Raw genomic sequence first — 22,698 nt, forward strand, 5'->3', positions numbered from 1 at the left:
GATTTTCCCTTTTGTTCTCTCCTCCCCATTTATCCCATAAAATTATTTTTATCTCTTTTTTCATTTGTGAAGAACAGCAATCTGAAATATTAAACTCTATTTCCCCTCTATCCTGATCAATTCCATTTAACTTCAGATTTCCAGATTTTGTACCTTAAAATTACTTACTTGATTTGTACAAAATATTTATTCAGGTAGAAACAAACAGCAATTATTCCATCTGGTAAATCACTTGTTACTTTCTGGTATCAATTATCTAAATCTGTGGAATATCTGCCATCTCTAATGAACAGCATAAAGCTAACAGTTAAACTATTTTAGTTAGAGCTGGTAACAAATAATTCAATTTTGTACTACAACTTTACTAATGATAACACTGCCAGTTACACAGATATCAATCTTTGAATATTGATATAACTGAGCAATGTGAGTCAAGGATGAACACGAAAAGCAATTTAATGCTAAGACCAAAAGGAAATAAAATGATGCAAATCAGTGGTAAGTCGATGCCAACATTCAACTGTTTATACTGAGTAGAAAAGAATGCAAAGACAGGAATCCAATCTGTAACAGACACCCAGGAAAAGCATCATGAATTAGAAACACAGCTTGAATCCTGTTCTAGCAAAGTGCATGTATTGATAAAAGAGGCGAACAGTGAAAAATATTGTGCCTTAGGAAGAACAATCAATTGATATCAACTGCATTAGTAACACAATAAACTAGGAATCTAGGCTTCATACCTCTCGGTCATTACTGAAGGCAGTCATGGATGACAAACATGGTTCAATACTTTCATGCCAGGGCAACAAGTCTTCCTGATAATTATCCAAAAATTTGCTCAGAATTCTGAAAAAAACAAAAATAGACAACATTTAGATTATTGGTCACTAATTTGTTTCGTTCTCATAGAATTATTGAAGACAGCAATTTTGAATCAAAGGATGGTTTTTAACTTCTTCCAACGATTGTGGCAAAATCCAATAAAAGGTCACACAGACCAGAAGAATAATAAACAATTCCCTGCTGGCAGTGAGCTGATCACTGAGATGCAACTTATCACAGCATTGCCGTATAAAAAGATGCTGAGCAGCAACAGGTCTGCTAACAGGATCTTTAATCATGATCCTTTTGCATGGTCAGCACACTGTAGATCTCAGCACAGTGCATGAGTGATGTACAAGGAGACTACTGCCATCTACTGGACAGCAGTGTATAACAGACTCAGCAAACGAGCAACAAAATCACATTTAAGACACCAGTGAACTCTGGCAGAGCTCAGGAAACAATCCCTTTGTGAATTTCACAGAATAGGGTCCCCATGTTGCATTACATGCATTACACAGTTTATTCACTCCATGCAGTCACCATTGCACCTGAATCTAGAGTTATAATCATAGATGCAAGATCAATCTTCTGGATGGTGAACCTATGGAAAGCATCAGGACTGGATAATGTCCCTGGCCATGTCATTAGATCCTGTGATGATCAGCTGGCAAGCGTATTTGCAAACATTGTTATCCTTTCCCTGCTTGAGGCTGTGGTTCCTGCCTGCTTTTAAGACCATTATCACCCAGATACCCAAGAAAAACGGTAATACAACTTAATGACTACTGCCCTGACATCTACCATCATGAAGTGCTGTGAAAGGCTGGTCACATGAATCAACACCAACCTTCCAGACAAACTCACCCACTAGAATTTGCCTACCACTGAAACAGATCTATGGCAGACACCACCTTCCTGTCACTACACTCATCACTGGAGCATCTGGAAAGTAACAACACCTACGTCAGACTATTGTTTATTGCTACAATTCTAATGTCAATACTGTTATTCCAAACAACTCATCACCAAACTCTAGATCCTGGGAGTCAACAGCTTGCTCTGTAACTGGAACCTTGACTTCCCAACTAACAGACCACAATCAATAAGGATAGGTATCCATACCTCTACCATGAGTATTCTAAACACTGGTGCTCCACAAGATTGCTTCCTCAACTGCATATACTGCATACACTCATCCCTGCCCAGGCAGATTCTGTTCTAAGTCCGTTGTTTGCAGACAATACCATTTTAGTTAGCTGTTTTTTAAATAACAATGAGTCACAGAATAGTCGGGTAGGGAATGATATCGCGAAAAAATGTGGAGTGTTTGATCTGAGGATAAGTCCTTCAGTAGTTTATCCAGTGGTAGCTCCATGGAAGCTTGTATGGCCTGACATAGACTAGCATTTGTTAGAGGTAAAAAGAAAAGAAAGATATAAAACAGATTTGGTAAATGCATTTAATTGTCATGTGATGGAAAAGTATAGTGATTATACTCACATTTATACAGATGGAGCGAAGGAACCTGAAACAGGAGTGACAGGGTTTGGGGTGGCAATACCAGCAAAAGAAATTGGAATCAGCAGAAGAACATCTAATAAGTTAGGGGTAACACACATAAAAGTTGCTGGTGAAAGCAGCAGGCCAGGCAGCATCTCTAGGAAGAGGTGCAGTCGATGTTTCAGGCCGAGACCCTTCCTCAGGACTAACTGAAGGAAGAGTGAGTAAGGGATTTGAAAGTTGGAGGGGGAGGGGGAGATCCAAAATGATAGGAGAAGACAGGAGGGGGAGGTATGGAGCCAAGAGCTGGACAGGTGATTGGCAAAAGGGATACGAGAGGATCATGGGACAGGAGGTCCGGGAAGAAAGACAGGGGGTGGGGGGGAAGAGAGAGACCCAGAGGATGGGCAAGGGGTATATTCAGAGGGGCAGAGGGAGAAAAAGGAGAGTGAGAGAAAGAATGTGTGTATAAAAATAAGTAACAGATGGGGTACGAGGGGGAGATGGGGCATTAGCGGAAGTTAGAAAAGTCAATGTTCATGCCATCAGGTTGGAGGCTATCCAGACGGAATATAAGGTGTTGTTCCTCCAACCTGAGTGTGGCTTCATCTTTACAGTAGAGGAGGCCGTGGATAGACATGTCAGAATGGGAATGGGATGTGGAATTAAAATGTGTGGCCACTGGGAGATACTGCTTTCTCTGGCGGACAGAGCGTAGGTGTTCAGCAAAGTGGTCTCCCAGTCTGCGTCGGGTCTCGCCAATATATAAAAGGCCACATCAGGAGCACCGGACGCAGTATATCACCCCAGCCGACTCACAGGTGAAGTGTTGCCTCACCTGGAAGGACTGTTTGGGGCCCTGAATGGTGGTAAGGGAGGAAGTGTAAGGGCATGTGTAGCACTTGCTCCACTTACACGGATAAGTGCCAGGAGGGAGATCAGTGGGGAGGGATGGGGGGGGACGAATGGACAAGGGAGTTGCGTAGGGAGCGATCCCTGCGGCATGCAGAGAGATGGGGGGAGGGAACGATGTGCTTAGTGGTGGGATCCCGTTGGAGGTGGCGGAAGTTACGGAGAATAATATGTTGGACCCAGAGGCTGGTGGGGTGGTAGGTGAGAACCAGGGGAACCTTATTCCTAGTGGGGTGGCCGGAGGATGGAGTGAGAGCAGATGTACGTGAAATGGGGGAGATGCGTTTAAGAGCAGAGTTGATAGTGGAGGAAGGGAAGCCCCTTTCTTTAAAAAAGGAAGACATCTCCCTCGTCCGAGAATGAAAAGCCTCATCCTGAGAGCAGATGCGGCGGAGACGGAGGAATTGCGAGAAGGGGATGGCGTTTTTGCAAGAGACAGGGTGAGAAGAGGAATAGTCCAGATAGCTGTGAGAGTCAGTAGGCTTATAGTAGACATCAGTGGATAAGCTGTCTCCAGAGACAGAAACAGAAAGATCTATAAAGGGGAGGGAGGTGTCGGAAATGGACCAGGTAAACTTGAGGGCAGGGTGAAACTTGGAGGCAAAGTCAATAAAGTCAACGAGCTCTGCATGCGTGCAGGAAGCAGCGCCAATGCAGTCGTTGATGTAGCGAAGGAAAAGTAGGGGACAGATACCAGAATAGGCACAGAACATAGACACAGTTCGAGGATAAAGGGGAAGCCTTTTAGGACTGAGATTAGGAAAAACTTCTTCACACAGAGAGTAGTGAATCTGTGGAATTCTCTGCCACAGGAAACAGTTGAGGCCAGTTCATTGGCTATATTTAAGAGGGAGTTAGATATGGCCCTTGTGGCTAAAGGGATCAGGGGTATGGAGGGAAGGCTGGTACAGGGTTCTGAGAAGGAAGCTGAGAAGCAGGACCTCCAGGGTAGTAATCTCGGGATTGCTACCTGTGCCACGTGCTAGCGAGGGCAAGAATAGTAGGATCAGGCAGATGAATGCATGGCTGAGATACTAGTGCAGGGGGCAGGGCTTCAGATTCTTGGATAATTGGGATCTCTTCTGGGGGAAGTATGACCTGTTCAAAAAGAATAGGTTACACCTGAACCCGAAGGGGACCAATATCCTGGCGGGAAAATTTAATAGAGCTGTTACGGAGAGTTTAAACTAATTTGGCAGGGGGATGGGAACCGGAATGACAGAGCGGAGGAAGGGGAAAACAGAAATAAATCTAAGATAGTGAGCAGGAAAGACAGGCAGGTGATGGGGCAAACTTGTAGCCATTGGGATGAGTTGCAGTGCAATAAAGTTGCAGTGAAATCAAAGCGAAAAGTACCAAACACTGGTCTTAAGGTGTTATATTTAAATGCACGCAGCATAAGGAATAAGGTGGATGATCTTGTCGTACAGCTACAGATTGGCAGGTATGATATTGTGGCCATCACTGAGACCTGGCTAAAGGATGCATATCTCTGGGAGCTGAACGTCCAAGGATACACAGTATATCGGAAAGATAGGAAGGTAGGCAGAGAGGGAGGCGTGGCTTTATTGGTGAGAAATGATATTAAATCATTAGAAAGAGGTGATACAGGATCGGAAGGTGCAGAATCTTTATGGGTTGAGCTAAGAAATCGCAGGGGTAAAAGGACCCTGAGGGCAGTTATTTATAGGCCTCCAAACAGCTGCAGTGATGTGGACTACAAATTACAACTGGAAATAGAAAAGGCTTGTCAGAAGGGCAGTGTTATGATAATTGTGGTGGATTTTAACATGCGAGTGGATTGGGAAAATCAAGTCGGCACTGGATCTCGAGAGAGAGAATTTGTAGAATGTCTGTGAGATGGCTTTTTAGAACAGCTTGTTGTTGAGCCCACTAGGGGATCGGCTGTACTGGATTGGGTACGGTGTAATGAACCGGAGGTGATTAGAGAGATTGAGGTGAAGGAACCCTTAGAAGGCAGTGATCATAACATGATTGAGTTCACTGTGACATTTGAAAAAGAGAAGCCGAAATCTGATGTGTCGGTATTTCAGTGGAGTAAAGGAAATTACAGTGGCATGAGAGAGGAACTGGCCAAAGTTGACTGGAAAGGGACACTGGCGGGAAAGACAGCAGAGCAGCAGTGGCTGGAGTTTATGCGAGAAGTGAGGAAGGTGCAAGACAGGTATATTCCAAAAAAGAAGAAATTTTTGAATTGGAAAAGGATGCAACCGTGGTTGGCAAGAGAAGTCAAAGCCAAAGTTAAAGCAAAGGAGAGGGCATACAAGGAAGCAAAAATAAGTGGGAAGACAGAGGATTGGGAAGTTTTTAAAAGCTTACAAAAGGAAACTAAGAAGGTCATTAAGAGGGAAAAGATGAACTATGAAAGGAAGCTAGCAAATAATATCAAAGAGGATACTAAACGCTTTTTCAAGTATATAAAGAATAAAAGACATGTGAGAGTAGATATAGGACCGATAGAAAATGATGCTGGAGAAATTGTAATAGGAGATAAGGAGATGGCAGAGGAACTGAACGAGCATTTTGCATCAGCCTTCGCTGAGGAAGACATCAGCAGTATACCAGACACTCAAGGGTGGCAGGGAAGAGAAGTATGCGCAGTCACAATTACGACAGAGAAAGTACTCAGGAAGCTGAATAGTCTAAAGGTAGATAAATCTCCCGGACCAGATGGAATGCACCCACGTGTTCTGAAGGAAGTAGCTGTGGAGATTGCGGAGGCATTAGCGATGATCTTTCAAAAGTCGATAGATTCTGGCATGGTTCCGGAGGACTGGAAGATTGCTAATGTCACTCCACTATTCAAGAAGGGGACAAGGAAGCAAAAAGGAAATTATAGACCTGTTAGCTTGACATCGGTGATTGGAAAGTTGTTGGAGTCGATTGTCAAGGATGAGGTTACGGAGTACCTGGAGGCATATGACAAGATAGGCAGAACTCAGCATGGATTCCTTAAAGGAAAATCCTGCCTGACAAACCTATTACAATTTTTTGAGGAAATTACCAATAGGCTAGACAAGGGAGATGCAGTGGATGTTGTATATTTGGATTTTCAGAAGGCCTTTGACAAGGTGCCACACATGAGGCTACTTAACAAGGTAAGAGCCCATGGAATTACGGGAAAGTTACATACGTGGATAGAGCGTTGGCTGATTGGCAGGAAACAGAGAGTGGGAATAAAGGGATCCTATTCTGGTTGGCTGCCGGTTACCAGTGGTGTTCCACAGGGGTCCGTGTTGGGGCTGCTTCTTTTTACATTGTACATCAACAATTTGGATTATGGAATAGATGGCTTTGTGGCTCAGTTTGCTGATGATACGAAGATAGGTGGAGGGGCCGGTAGTGCTGAGGAAACAGAGAGTCTGCAGAGAGACTTGGATAGATTGGAAGAATGGGCAAAGAAGTGGCAAATGAAGTACAATGTTGGAAAGTGTATGGTTATGCACTTTGACAGAAGAAATAAACGGGCAGACTATTATTTAAATGGGGAAAGAATTCAAAGTTCTGAGATGCAACGGGGCTTGGGAGTCCTCGTACAGGATACCCTTAAGGTTAACCTCCAGGCTGAGTCGGTAGTGAAGAAGGCGAATGCAATGTTGGCATTCATTTCTAGAGGAATAGAGTATAGGAGCAGGGATGTGATGTTGAGGCTCTATAAGGCACTGGTGAGACCTCACTTGGAGTACTGAGAGTAGTTTTGGTCTCCTTATTTAAGAAGGGATGTGCTGACGTTGGAGAGGGTACAGAGAAGATTCACTAGAATGATTCCGGGAATGAGAGGGTTAATATATGAGGAACATTTGTCTGTTCTTGGACTGTATTCCTTGGAGTTTAGAAGACTGAGAGGAGACCTCATAGAAACATTTCGAATGTTGAAAGGCATGGACAGAGTGGTTGTGGCAAAGTTGTTTCCCATGATGGGGGAGTCTAGTACGAGAGGGCATGACTTAAGGATTAAAGGGCACCCATTCAGAACAGAATTGCGAAGAAATTATTTAGTCAGAGGATGGTGAATCTATGGAATTTGTTACCACGGGCAGTAGTGGAGGCCAACTCATTGGGTGTATTTAAGGCAGAGATTGATAGGTATCTTGAGTAGCCAGGGCATCAAAGGTTATGGTGAGAAGGCAGGGGAGTGGGACTAAATGGGAGAATGGATCAGCTCATGATAAAATGGCGGAGCAGACTCGATGGGCCGAATGGCCTACTTCTGCTCCTTTGTCTTATGGTCTTATGGGTGCAGAAAGCCAGACAAGCCAAAGCATTGATATGTTCAGATTCATCCTCAGTTCTAGCAAGTTTAAGGTCTTTTCACACAAACAGTCGGCAAGATGTACTTTATGAAGTCCTTCAATTAGTTACAAGAATTGCAAATCGGGAAGGTCAGGTAAAATTTCTGTGGGTTCCAGCACATGTAGGGGTTAAGGGGAATGAGAGAGTGGATGAGTTGGCAAAGAGGGCGTTATAAAGAAAGAAAATGTGGAAATGCACATTAGTATCAGTAAAGCAGAGGTTAAGTGTGTAATCTGGGAAAAAGTCAACCGAATGTGGCAAGAAAGATGGGACAGGGAGGGGAAAGGGAGGCATTTATATCAATTATTAAAGCGTGTTGCAGGTACTAGGGTAGGTAATGGAAACAGAACAGAGGAAACTGTGTGGACTAGGTTAAGGCTGGGGCATTGTGCATTAAACAAAACATTGAAAATGATAGGGAAACACCAGACAGGATTGTGTGAGGAATGTCAGGAAGAGGAGTCAGTAGAACATGTAGTTTTGTGTTGCAGGAAGTATGGGATACAGAGAGAGATGATGAGAAATTAAGGGAGTTGGGGGTGCAGGGATTCACATTAAAAGGGTTGCTGGGCATGGGTGAGAGAGCACGTCCGGGTATTTTTAGCGTTTTTAGGGGGTACAGGGGTTTTTAATAGGATATGACGGATAAACAGGAATAGGATACTAGGATGGTCAAAGATGGGAGTGTGTGTGTGTGTGTGTGTGTGTGTGTGTGTGTGTGTGTGTGTGTGTGTGTGTGTGCGCGCGCGCGCGCGTTTGGGTGAAGGGATTTAGAATACATGTCTAGTGCACATTCCGGAGCAGAAGGTGGCGGTAATGCACCATTAAGCTGGATGCAAACCGCCGTAAAACAAGATACAGACAGACAGAAAGGTGATAGAGCTTAATAAATGGTGTCATAGCAACATTCCCCAAAATATCAACAAAGCAGCTAGTCATCAACTTCAGAAAGGTGGGCAGTGCACTGCAACTGTCTAAATCAATGGTTTTAAGTTGAGGGTTGAGAGCTTCAACATCCAAAGTTTGAATATTGCTAATAGCATGTCCAGGTCAAAAGCATGCTGATGTCACAGCCAAAAAGATCACCAATGCCTCTATTTCCTCAAGAGGTTAAACATACCTGGCATATAGCTGGCAACCCTTACCAATTGCTATCGATGTACAATAGAAAGTATCCTACCTGGATGCATTAACGGCTTTATATGGCAACTGTTCTGCATATGGCTGCCAGAAATTGCTAAGAGTTGCGAGCACAGTTCATGCACATTACAGAAACTAGCCTGCCCTTTAAGGACTCCACTTTATACTTTTCGCTGCCTCAGTAAAGTAACAGCATAATTAAAGACCCCAGCAACCCCATACATTCAGAATCAGATTTAATATTACTAGAATATGCCAATGAAATTTGTTGTTATGTGGCAGCAGTACATTGCAATAATAGTAATAACTGCAAACTGCAGCAAATAATGTGTGTGTGTGTTAAATAAAAAGTGCAAAAAGAAAAGAAAAAAGTAGTGAGGTAGTATTCAGGGGTTCAATGTCCATTCAGAAACCTGATGACAGAGAGGAAGAAGCTATTTCTGAACCGTTGTGTGCGTGCCTTTAGGCTCCTGTACCTCCTCCCTGATATTAGCAATGAGAAGAGGGCATGTCCAGGGTGATGGGGGTCCTGAATGGGGATGCCTTCCAAATAAAATATATTCTTCCTTGCCTGGTATTTCCTCAAAGAATTCCCAAAAGATTTGTCAGGCAAGATTTCCCCATGCTGACTTAGGCCTTCTTTATCATGTGCCTCCAAGTACACCGTAATCTCATCCAACATGACTCTTAACACTTTTCCATCACTGGAGTCAGGCTAACTGGCATACAATTTCCTTTCTTCTGCTTCCCTTCTTTCTTAAAGGAGTGACATTTGCAATTTTCCAGTCCTCCAGAGCCATTCCAGAATCTAATGATTCCCGAAAGATCATTACCAATGCCTCCACAATCTCTTCAGCTATCTCCTTCAGAACCATGGGGAATGGTCCATCTGGTCCTGGTGACTTATCTACATTTAGACCTTTCAGTTTCCCAAGCACCTCAGAAACAGAATCCCTGCAGCACAATACAGGCCCTTTGGCCCACAATGCTGTGCCAAACATGTAGTTACTTACGAAATTACCTAGGGTTACCCATAGCCCGCTACCTTTCTAAGCTCCGTGTATTTATCAGTCTCTTAAAAGACCCTATTGTATCCACCTCCACCACCGTCATCGGCAGCCCATTTCACACACTTACCACTAGCTGTGTGGGAAAAAAAAACTTAACCCTGACATCTCCTCTGTACCTACTTCCAAGCACCTTAAAACTGTGCCCTCTCGTGCTAGCCATTTCAGCCCTGGGGAAAAAGCCTCTGACTATCCACTCGATCAATGCCTCTCATCATCTTATACAAATCTATCAGGTCACCGCTCATCCTCTGTTGCTCCAAGGAGAAAAGGCCGAGTTCACTCAACCAATTCTCATAAGGCATGCTCCCCAATCCAGGAAACATCCTTGTAAATCTCCTCTTCACCCTTTCTATGGCTTCCACATCCTTCCTGTAGTGAGACAACCAGAAATGAGCACAGTCCTCCAAGTGGGGTCTGACCAGGGTCCTGTATAGCTGCAACATTACCTCTCGGCTCCTAAATTCAATTCCAACGAGTGATGAAGGCCAATGCACCGTAGGCTTTGTGTAACCACACAAGTCAATCTGCGCAGCAGCTTTTGAGTGTCCTATGGACACAGACCCCAAGATCCCTCTGATCCTCAAGACTGCCAAGAGTCTTACCATTAATACTATATTCTGTCATCATTTTGACTTACCAAAATGAACCACCTCACATTTATCTGGGTTGAACTCCATCTACCACTTCTCAGCCCGGTTTTGCATCCCATCACTGTCCCGATATAACCTCTGACAGCCCTCCACACTATCCACAACACCCCTAACCCTTGTGTATCAGCAAATTTACTAACCCATCCCTCCATTTCCTCATCCAGGTCATTTATGAAAATCAGGAAGAGAAGGGGTCCCAAAACAGATCCCTGAGGCACATACTGGTCGCTAACCTCCATGCAGAATATGACCAGTCTACAACCACTCTTTGCCTTCTGTGAGCAAGCCAATTCTGGATCCACAAAGCAAGGTCCCCTTGGATCCCATGCCTCCTTACTTTCTCAATAAACCTTGCATGGGGTATCTTATCAAATGCCTTGCTAAAATCTATATACATTTACTGCTCTACCTTCATCACTGTGTTTAAGTCACATCCTCAACAAGTTCAATCAGGCTCATAAGGCACAACCTGCCTTTGACAAAGCCACGCTGACTATTCCTAATCATATCATGCCTCTCCAAATGCTCATAAATTCTGCCTCTCAGGATCTTTTCCAACAACATACCAACCACTGAAGTAACCCTCATTAGTCTATAATTTCCTGGGCTATCTCTACTCCTTTTCTTGAATAAGGGAACAACATCTGCAACCTACGTTCCCTCTAAGCTGTGCGCGTCTGCACGCGCACACACGTTTTTCAACCAGCGCACAAAGGAAATTTAATGTGTGCACAGAAGGTTAGTTACCTAAAATAATGTAGTAATTAATAATTATACTTATCGAAAATAAGTTTTTATTGAAAAAGATCAGTCAAATGACCCTGTGGCTAAATACTGTTACAAGAAATTGATAAACATCACATACAAAGTAGCTTTACAGGTTTTAAGTGATGTCTTTGATGAACTGGCTGCACTGTGCAAGATTCTGTAAAAGAGTGGCCTGACGCTGATTGATTCACTTCATTTTGTGCGAGGCAAAATTAACAAGATAAGAAAGCAGTATCTGGGAGACAATGTTTCGTGGAGTAACAAAGTTAAAGTTTTGCTAAGCCAACAAAGTGAAGAAAACATTACAGTGGATACAAGTTCGCTGTTGACTTTTATAAATAGTCTTTGTGTTTATTTAGAAGAAAGGTTTCCTGAAGATGAGGTATAAGAATGGTCAGCTTTTGATTTCTTCGCAATTGCAGATTGTGACTTCACACTTGGTGATGGACAAGTTAATGCCTTATGTTTAAAATATGATTTTCTAGCTGAAAATACTGTAATAGTTAGACAGTTTAATGATTTCAGATTTTTCATGCAAGAAAAAATTAAATCCAAACTGATTTCAAACTTTGCTCAAATGGTGGCATTTGTACTTCAAAATGAACAGTTCTGCCACTTTGCACAGTTGATGGACATTGGGAGAACCTTTCTTGCGTCTAGTGCGGACTGTGAGCAAGGTTTTAGCCTAATGAATCAACTCAAAAACAAGCTGAGAAACCGCTTAGGTGCATGTCATTTGGATATGTTAATGAGAATCAAAAGCAATCAATAGGCTGGAAGTTCTATTAGTCTAGACACAGTTTACAAAGAATGGATAAATGCCAAAGACAGGAGAGAGAAAAAAATAACTGAGTGACTTGAATATGTATGTTATTTTGTTGTTATTCTGTGCAGTTTTATGTCAAATATTTTGTAAACCTACATAAACTGTGCCATGTGTGCATATACTTTTGTCACAGGAAAACAACTGCACAACGTAAGATTTCTGCGCACACTGACTACTAAAAATTAGAGGAAACATTGCCTGCAACCCTCCAATCCTCCAGAACCTCTCCCGTCCCTACTGATGATGCAAAGATCATTGCCAGAGGCTTTGCAATTTCCTCCCTCGCCTCCCACAGTAGCCTGGGGTACACCTCATTCGGTCCTGGAGACTTACCAACTTGATGCTTTCCAAACGCTCCAGCACATCCTCTTTCTTAATGTCTATATGCTCAAGCTTTTCAATCTGCTGTAAGTCATCCCTATAATTGCCCTTTTCTGTAGTGAATACTGAAGCAAAGCATTCATTAAGTATCTCTGTTCTCTCCTCCGGTTCCATACACACTTTTCCACTGTCATACTTGATTGGTCCTAGTCTCTCATATCTTATCCTCTTGCTCTTCACAAACTTGTGGAATGCCTTGGGGTTTTCCTTAATCCTGCTCGCCAAGAACTTCTCATGGCCCTTTCTGGCTCTCCAAATTTCATTCTTAAGTTCCTTCCTGTTAGCCTCATAAATCTTCTAGATCTCCATCATTTCCTAGTTTTTTGAACTTTTCGTAAGCTACTCTTTTCTTCTTCACTGGATTTTCAACAGTCTTTGTACACCACGGTTCCTGTACCCTACCATCCTTTCCGTCTCACTGGAATGTACCTATCCAGAACGCCATACATATATCCCCTGAACATTTGCTACATTTCTGCCGTTAATTTCCCTGAGAACATCTGTTCCCAATTTGCTTCCAAGTTCCTGCCTGAATGCTTCATATTTCCCCTTACTCCAATTAAACACTTTCCTAATTTGTCTGTTCCTATCCCTCTCCAATGCTATGGTAAAGGATATAAAATTCTGATCACCATCTCCAAAATGCTCTCCCACTGAGAAACCTGACACCTGACCAAGTTCATTTCCCAATACCAGATCGGTACCAATGACATAACAAGGAAGAGTGAGGAGGTCCTGGAGAATGAGTATAGAGAGCTTGGTATGAAGTTGAAAAGCAGGACCTCAAGGGTGGTAATCTCAGGATTGCTACCTGTGCTAGGTGCCAGTGAGGGTAGAAATAGGATGCTCTGGAGGATGAACAAGTGGCTGAGGAACTGGTGTAGGGGGCAGGGTTTCAGATTTCAGGATCATTGGGACCTCTTCTGGGGCAGGTGGGACCTGTACAAGAGAGACGGGTTACACTTGAACTACAGGGGGACCAATATCCTTTCAGGGAGGTTTGGTAGTGCTATTGGGGAGGCTTTAAACTAGATTTGCAGGGGGATGGGAACCAGAGTGCCAGAGCTGACAGTGTGGCTGGGGTGAAAATAAATGATGTTAAAAGTTCAAGCAAATCCACTGATAGAAAGGTTGAGAGTGGTGGTAAAAATCTTCTGAGGTGTATATATTTCAATGCTAGGAGTATTGCGGGGAAGGCGGATGAGTTGAGGGCGTGGATTCACACGTGGAATTGTGACATTACAGCAATTAGTGAAACTTGGCTACAGGAGGGGCAGGACTGGCAGCTTAATATTCCAGGGTTCCGATGTTTCAGATGTGATCGAGGCAGAGAAATGAAAGGTGGGGGAGTAGCATTGCTTGTTAGGGAAAATATTACAGCAGTGCTCAGGCAGGACAGATTAGAGGGCTTGTCTACTGAGTCCTTATGGGTGGAGCTGAGAAACAGGAAAGGTATGACCACATTAGTGGGATTGTATTACAGACCACCCAATAGTCAACGAGACTTGGAAGAGCAAATCTGCAGAGAGATAGCAGGCAACTGCAGGAAACATAAAGTTGTGGTGGTAGGGAATTTTAATTTTCCATATATTGATAGGGACTCCCATACTGTTAGGGGTCTAGATGGTTTAGAGTTTGTAAAATGTGTTCAGGAAAGTTTTCTAAATCAATATATAGAGGGACCAACTAGAGGGGATGCAATATTGGATCTCCTGTTAGGAAACGAGTTAGGACAAGTAATGGAAGTCTGTGTAGGGGAGCACTTTGGTTCCAGTGATCATAACACCATTAGTTTCAATTTGATCATGGACAAGGATAGATCTGGTCCTAGGGTTGAGGTTCTGAACAGGAAGGCGGCCAAATTTGAAGAAATAAGAAAGGATCTAAAAAGCGTGGATTGGGACAGGTTGTTCTCTGGCAAAGATGTGATTGGTACGTGGGAAGCCTTCAAAGGGGAAATTTTGAGAGTGCAGAGTTTGTATGTTCCTGTCAGGATTAAAGGCAAATTGAATAGGAATAAGGAACCTTGGTTCTCAAGGGATATTGCAACTCTGATAAAGAAGAAGAGGGAGTTGTATGAAATGTATAGGAAACAGGGAGTAAATCAGGTGCTTGAGGAGTATAAGAAGTGCAAGAAAATACTTAAGAAAGTAATCAGGAGGGCTAAAAGTAGACATGAGGTTGCCTTGGCAGTCAAAGTGAAGGATAATCCAAAGAGCTTTTACAGGTACATTAAGAGCAAAAGCATTGTAAGGGATAAAATTGGTCCTCTTGAAGATCAGAGTGGTCGGCTATGTGCGGAACCAAAAGAAATGGGGGAGATCTTAAATAGGTTTTTTGCGTCTGTATTTACGAAGGAAACTGGCATGAAGTCTATGGAATTGAGGGAATCAAGTAGTGAGATCAAGGAAACTGTACAGATTGAAAAGGAGGAGGTGCTTGCTGTCTTGAGGAAAATTAAAGTGGATAAATCCCCGGGACCTGACAGGGTATTCCCTCAGATCTTGAAGGGGACTAGTGTTGAAATTGCAGGGGCCCTGGCAGAAATATTTAAAATGCCGCTGTCTACGGGTGAGGTGCCGGAGGATTGGAGAGTGGCTCATGTTGTTCCGTTGTTTAAAAAAGGATCGAAAAGTAATCCGGGAAATTATAGGCCGGTGAGTTTAATGTCGGTTGTAGGTAAGTTATTGGAGGGAGTACTAAGAGACAGAATCTACAAGCATTTGGATAGACAGGGACTTACTAGGGAGAGTCAACATGGCTTTGTGCATGGTAGATCACGTTTGACCAATCTATTGGAGTTTTTCGAGGAGGTTACCAGGAAAGTGGATGAAGGGAAGGCAGTGGATATTGTCTACATGGATTTCAGTAAGGCCTTTGACAAGGTCCCGCATGGGAGGTTAGTTAGGAAAATTCACTCGCTAGGTATACATGGAGAGGTGGTAAATTGGATTAGACATTGGCTCAATAGAAGAAGCCAAAGAGTGGTGGTAGAGAATTGCTTCTCTGAGTGCAGGCCTGTGACTAGTGGTGTGCCACAGGGATCAGTGCTGGGTCCATTGTTATTTGTCGTCTATATCAATGATCTGGATGATAATGTGGTAAATTGGATCAGCAAATTTGCTGATGATACAAAGATTGGAGGTGTAGTAGACAGTGAGGAAGGTTTTCAGAGCCTGCAGAGGGACTTGGACCAGCTGGAAAAATGGGCTGAAAAATGGCAGATGGAGTTTAATACAGACAAGTGTGAGGTATTCCACGTTGGAAGGACAAACCAAGGTAGAACATACAGGGTTAATGGTAAGGCACTGAGGAGTGCAGTGGGACAGAGGGATCTGGGAATACAGATACAAAATTCCCTAAAAGTGGCGTCACAAGTCGATAGGGTCGTAAAGAGAGCTTTTTGTACATTGGCCTTTATTAATCAAAGTATTGAGTATAAGAGCTGGAATGTTATGATGAGGTTGTATAAGGCATTGGTGAGGCCCAATCTGGAGTATTGTGTTCAGTTTTGGTCACCAAATTACAGGAAGGATATAAATAAGGTTGAAAGAGTGCAGAGAAGGTTTACAAGGATGTTGCCAGGACTTGAGAAACTCAGTTACAGAGAAAGGTTGAATAGGTTAGGACTTTATTCCCTGGAGCGTAGAAGAATGAGGGGAGATTTGATAGAGGTATATAAAATTATGATGGGTATAGACAGAGTGAATGCAAGCAGGCTTTTTCCACTGAGGCAAGGGGAGAAAAAAAACCAGAGGCCATGGGTTAGGGGTGAAGGGGGAAAAGTTTAAAGGGAACATTAGGGGGGGCTTCTTCACACAGAGAGTGGTGGGAGTATGGAATGAGCTGCCAGACGAGGTGGTAAATGCGGGTTCTTTTTTAACATTTAAGAATAAATTGGACAGATACATGGATGGGAGGTGTATGGAGGGATATGGTCCGTGTGCAGGTCAGAAGGACTAGGCAGAAAATGGTTCGGCACAGCCAAGAAGGGCCAAAAGGCCTGTTTCTGTGCTGTAGTTTCTATGGTTTTTAAGTATAGCCTCTCTTGTTGTAGGCTTTTCTAGATACTGTGTCAGGAAACCTTCCTGAACACACCTAACAAACTCCGCCCCATCTATACCCTTGCTCTTAGATGCCAATCAATATTTGGGAAATTAAAATCTCCCACCAAGACAACTCTGTTATTATTACACCTTTCCAGAATCTGTCTCCCTATCTGCTCCTCAATGTCCCTGTTACAATGGGGCGGTCTATAAAACACACCCAGTAGAGTTATTGACCCCTTCGTGTTTCTAACTTACACCCACAGACACACAGTAGACAACCCCTCCATGACTTCTTCCTTTTCTGCAGCTCTGACACTATCTCTGATCAGCAGTGTCATGCCCGCACCTCTTTTGCCTCCCTCCCTGTCCTTTCTGAAACATCTAAAGCCTGGCACTCTAAGTAACCATTCCTGCCCCTGAGCCATCCAAGTCTCTGTAATGGCCACAACATCATAGCTCCAACTGCTGATACGCGCTCTACGCTCACCTGCTTTGCTCATGATGCTTCTTGCATTAAAATAGACACACCCCACACTATCAGTCTGAGCACATCCCTTCTCTATCACCTGCCTATCCTTCCTCTTGCACTGTCTCCAAGCTTTCGCTATTTGCGAACCAACAGCCCCTTCCTCCATCTCTTCAGTTTGGTTCCCACCTACCAGCAATGCTAGTTTAAACTCACCCCAATTGCCTTAGAAAAACTCTCTGCCAGGATATTGGTTCCCCTCGGATTCAAGTGCAACACGTCCTTTTTGTACAGGTCACGCCTGACCCCAAAAGAGGTCCCAATGATCCAGAAATCTAAATCCCAGCCCCCTGCTCCAATCCCTCAGCCACACAATTATCCTCACTCTATTCCTGTACTGACTGTCACGTAGCACAGGCAGTAATCCTAACATTACTATCTTTGAGATCTTTTTCCTAACCTTCTTCCTAACTTCCTGTCGCCTGTCTTCAGGACCTCCTCCCTTTTCCACCTATGTCGTTGGTACCAATATGTACCACGACCTCTGGCTGTTCACCTTCCCGTTTCAGGATATCATGGACGTGATCAGAAACATGCCGGACCCTGGCACCTGCGAGGCAAACTACCATCAGTGTTTCTTTCTTGCGTCTACAGAATCGCCTGTCTGACCCCCTAACTATAGAGTCCCCTATTACTGCTGCCTTCTTTCTTTCCCTACCCTTCTGAGCCACAGGGCCAGATTCTGCGCCAGAGGCGCAGCCACTGTTGCTTCCCCCAGGTAGGCCAACCGCGCCCCCCCAAAAGTACTCAAACAGGAGTAATTAGGGGGACAGCCACAGGGCTACTTCTCGTATCTGACTCTTGCCCTTCCCTCTCCTGACTGTTATCCACTTATCTTCTCTTGAGGCGCTGGTGTGACTACTTGCCTGTAGCTCCTATCACTTCCTCACTTTCCCTGACCAGACGAAGGTCATCGAGCTGCATCTCTAGTTTCCTAACCTGATCCCTAAGGAGCTGCAGCTCGATGCACCTGGCGCACATGTGGTCATCCAGTAAGCTGGGAGTCTTCCGGACTTCCCACATCTGACCCTCAGTACAGAACACCACCCTCACAGACATACTTCATGTTTCTATTCTTCACAGGTAATCTACCTTGCCTCAACCCATTATTGCCAAAGCCCCGTTGAGCTAAAGCCCTCCTACTCTGTCTACCTCTACTCCCATCACCCGCTCTATAAACTCTCCACACTGGTCTAACTCACCGACATCCATGCGCTTGTGCAGTCATCCCTCGATCACCTTCTCCTTAGTAATATAACTACACTTACTTCTGCCCCCTGACATATTCAAATTTCTAGCATACTGCTGGTGCCTTCCACAGTGAAGTCTCACATAAAATAATAATTATATTCATCCACTTTTTTTGGCCCCCATTACTACCTGTCCAGCGTCATTTTCCAGTGGTCTAGTACCCCTCTAGACTCTCTTTTAATCTTTATATATCTCAAAAACTTCGGGGTTTTTTAATATCATTGAATAGCTTTCCTTCCTTTCATCTTTTCTCCCTTTATTGTCTTTTAGTTGCCTTTTGTTGGTTTAAAAGCTTCCCAATCATCTAGCTTCCCACTAATTTTTAGTATATTGTACACCATCTCTTTTGCTTTTATGCAGTCTTTGACTTCCCTAGTCAGCTATGGCTGCCTCATCTTCCCTTTAGAATACTTGGGGACGAATCTGTCTTGTGCCTTCGAATTCTTCCCAGAAATTCCAGCAATTGCTGTTCTGCCATCATTCCTGCTGGTGCCCTCTCCCAATCAACTTTAGTCAGCTCCTCTCTCATGCCTCTGTAGTTCGCTTTGCTGTATTGTAATACCAATGATGTATTGTAACATCAGATTTTAGCTTCTCCTCAAAATGCAGGGTGCATTCTATCATATTATGACTAAGGGTTCCTTTACCTTCAGCTCCCTAATCAAATCTGCTTTATTACACAACACCTAATCCAGATTTGCCTTTTTCCCTAGTGGGCCCAACCACAAGCTACTAAAAAGCCACCTCATAGGCATTCTACATATTCCTTCCCTTGAGATTCAGCAAAAACCTGATTTTCCCAATCTTCCTGGACATTGGAATCCCCGTGACTATCGTACCTTGCACTTTTTACATTCTTTTTCTACTTCCCATTGTAATTTGTAGCCCATGTCCTACTGTTCAGAGGCCTGTATACAACTCCCATCAGGGTCTTTTTAGCCTTGTAGTTCTCGGTATAGACAAGGCTTAGAGTCAGCAAGCTAAAAGCCTTCAGTCCAGCAACACCTTGGTGAATTTCCCCTACACACTCCAGCACAATCATATTCTCATACAGACATAATACTGAACATAATACTCCAAGAAAGGGCCTTAAAAGATGAACTTGAGCTGCTGGATAGCATAAAGTCTTCTTTCAGCTAAGGAATTGCTCCTCAAGAACTGTCATCTCTCTATCTCCATATTAAACTTGACTGGAAAATATGAAAGAGTAGAAGGTCTGCAGATGCTGGAAATCCACACCAGCACGCACAAAATGTTGGAGCAACTCAGGCCAAGCGGCATCTATGGAAATGAGTACACAGTTGACATTTCATTCCTGAAGGAGGGTCTCAGCCAGAATGTCAATTGTTCATTCATTTCCAAAGATGTTGTCTGACTTGCTGAGTTCCTCTAGCATTTTGTGTGTGTTGTTTTGGAAAGTATCAGCCAGGTTTTTGGTGCCTAGAAACCCAGATTTAGCTATTCAAAAGCTAAATGGTTCATAGCAAGAGGATTCGAGTACAGGAGCAGGGAGGTACTACTGCAGTTGTACAAGGCCTTGGTGAGACCACACCTGGAGTATTATGTGTAGTTTTGGTCCCCTAATCTGAGGAAAGACATCCTTGCCATAGAGGGAGTACAAAGAAGGTTCACCAGATTGATTCCTGGGATGGCAGGACTTTCATATGATGAAAGACTGGATCAACTAGGCTTATACTCGTTGGAATTTAGAAGATTGAGGGGGGATCTGATTGAAACGTATAAGATCCTAAAGGGATTGGACAGGCTAGATGCAGGAAGATTGTTCCCGATGTTGGGGAAGTCCAGAACAAGGGGTCACAGTTTGAGGATAAAGGAGAAGCCTTTAGGACCAAGATGAGGAAAAACTTCTTCACACAGAGAGTGGTGAATGTGTGGAATTCTCTGCCACAGGAAACAGTTGAGGCCAGTTCATTGGCTATATTTAAGAGGGAGTTAGATATGGCCCTTGTGGCTAAAGGGCTCGGGGGTATGGAGGGAAGGCTGGTACAGGGTTCTGAGTTGAATGATCAGCCATGATCATACTGAATGGCGGTGCAGGCTCGAAGGGCCAAATGGCCTACTCCTGCACCTATTTTCTATGGTTCTATGTTTCTATTGGTGAGACTGACAGTGGGGGGAGCTGCGTTGCCTCAGTTGTGGTGAAGCCGCAGGGCCGCCTGTTGGCAGCTGCCCAGCAGAAATGTCATGCTGGATTGGGTGCTGCCCTCTAATGTTCACTAAGTGGAAACGCAAGCTGAACCAGCACAATTGCACATGTATTATTGTTCTACAGGCCATGCCATTCAGGGACTCTTTTTTTAGATTATGAGGACACGCAGTCCTCTTTTATTGTCATTTAGTAATGCATGCATTAAGAAATGATACAATGTTCCTCCAGAATGATATCACAGAAACACAAGACAAATCAAGACTGAAAATCGGACAAAAACCACATAATTATAACAGTTACAACAGTGCAAAGCAATACCGCAATTTGATAAAGAACAGACCATGGGCACGGTAAAAAAAAGTCTCAAAGTTTCTCAGAAGTCCCATCATCTCACGCAGACGGTAGAAGGAAGGAAAAAAAACTCTCGCTGCCATGAACCCCCAGCGCTGCAAACTTGCCGATGCAGCACCCTGGAAGCACCCGACCACAGCCAACTCGAGTCCGTCCGAAAACCTCGAGTGTCCGACCAGCCCTCCAACACTGAGCACCATTTCTGCCAAGCGCTTCGACCCCGGCCACGACAACAGGTGATAGGCAAAGCTGAGGATTTGGGGCCTTCCCCTCCGGAGATTCTTGATCGCACAGTAGCAGCGGCAGCGAAGCAGGCATTTCAGAAGTTTCTCCAGATGCTCCTCTGTGCTTCTCACATCTGTCTCCATCAAATCAGGATTGTGCATGGCCCCTACTTAACAAATACGATATCATTTTGGAGCAGCCGCACGCGCTGCCATCTTCTCCTCCCCTCCTTGAGATATATTATTTTGTTTGTGATTGTATGTTGTCTGCTATCATCATATGTGCTGTTGGTAATGTGTTTGCACCTTGGCCCCAGAAGAACATTTTTTCATTTGGTTATATTTCTGTATGGTTAAATAATTAAACTTGAACATGAAATAGATTATTGGCATGGCAAATGTACAGGACAGAGCAAGAGAAAAAATGCATCATTTACGTTGGAGCAGGCATCTTTGTCTGCCACTAGAGATTAAAGATTAGCTTTATTTGTCACTTGTACATTGACACATACAGTGAAATGTATGGTTTGTGCCAACAACCAACTCATTCAAGGATGTGCTGGGGGCCATGGTTCCAACACCATCATAGCATGCCCACAACTTACCACTTGCACACAAGTCTTTGGAATATGAGAGAGAAAACCAGAGCATCCAGAGGAAATCTATGCGGTCACAGTGCGAATGTATAAACTCCTTTCAAACGGCGGTGGGAATTGAACCACGGTCACTGGCGCTGTAAAGCATTACACTAACTGCTACACTATTGTGGCTTTAATTTGTATTTGGACACAACTAAACACACAACCACAGTGTTCCACTACATACCTTGTGATAGCCTGCTGCACAGCCTTTTCAGAACGGAAATGATCCAACCCCTGTACCAGTGACTGAAAGGCTTCTTTATCCTTCATGATGTCAGCAATCTGAGATTCTAGGCCAGTTGACTCATCGCAAATCCAGCGCTCCAATGAGAGAATGATTTCTTTGGTGCCACTCTGCTCTTTTAAGCTCACTAACAGCATCTTCAACTCAGCATCCTTCAAGTTTAAGGCTTCTTTTGATTCTAGAACATTGGAAGATTTCAGGATTAGTCAAGAAGCCCATGTCATTTTTGAAAATCAATAAATACTAAGTACTTTGGATCTGCAATTAAAACATTGATCAAGGATAGTTAGTCATTTTAGTCCCTCCCCTTCATTACACATTCACTGAACTGGAGGAATAGTACATCAGAGTCCCGTTGAAGACCTTCAGAAAAATTCCACGTTGGAAATAATATTTTCTCATAAGCAATACAAATGAAACAAATTTTTAATGTGGTCAACAACAGTAGACATCTTTAAATCTAAAAAGCCTACTCTGAACATTAATTAACATTAAGAAAATACACTGAAAGGAAACAAAATTCATACCTTAGATGGCAAGTAAATAACTTTCTACAGTAACTAATTTTTAAAAGACACAAAACTGCATTTGTTTCAATAATGAAAAAACTTCCCAGATGCATGATCTGCCAAAAAAGACAAGATCCAAGCGGGGGGGTATCCAAACACTTGGTAGAAAAGGTAGGATTTAATAGAGGAGCCTGTTAAAAGAGTGGATGGAGGTACCTAGCCAAAGAGGTTTAGATTTAGAACTTCAGAAAACTGGTGCTAGGTTGCTGAAGACACCAGAATGAGGATCTTTGAAAAGACAAAAGACTAGTTTTCCAAAGTCTAGGAGCTATAGGGTTACAGGT

General features: G+C 43.5%; 1 protein-coding gene across 6 annotated transcripts in view; it reads right to left on the reverse strand.

Moving 5' to 3' along the window:
• LOC134342426 (cullin-9) overlaps positions 1-22,698 on the reverse strand; it is a 318,694-nt gene that overhangs the window by 179,335 nt on the left and 116,661 nt on the right. For all 6 annotated transcript variants that reach the window (XM_063040545.1, XM_063040547.1, XM_063040543.1 and 3 more), the window contains exons 11-12: positions 21,786-22,023; positions 744-849 (exon numbers count right to left, since the gene is read on the reverse strand). In XM_063040545.1, the coding sequence (XP_062896615.1) occupies positions 744-849; positions 21,786-22,023 (344 nt within the window). The remainder of the gene's footprint in view (positions 1-743; positions 850-21,785; positions 22,024-22,698) is intronic.

This window comes from Mobula hypostoma, chromosome 2, assembly GCF_963921235.1.
Source record: "Mobula hypostoma chromosome 2, sMobHyp1.1, whole genome shotgun sequence".
NCBI lineage: Eukaryota > Metazoa > Chordata > Chondrichthyes > Myliobatiformes > Myliobatidae > Mobula > Mobula hypostoma.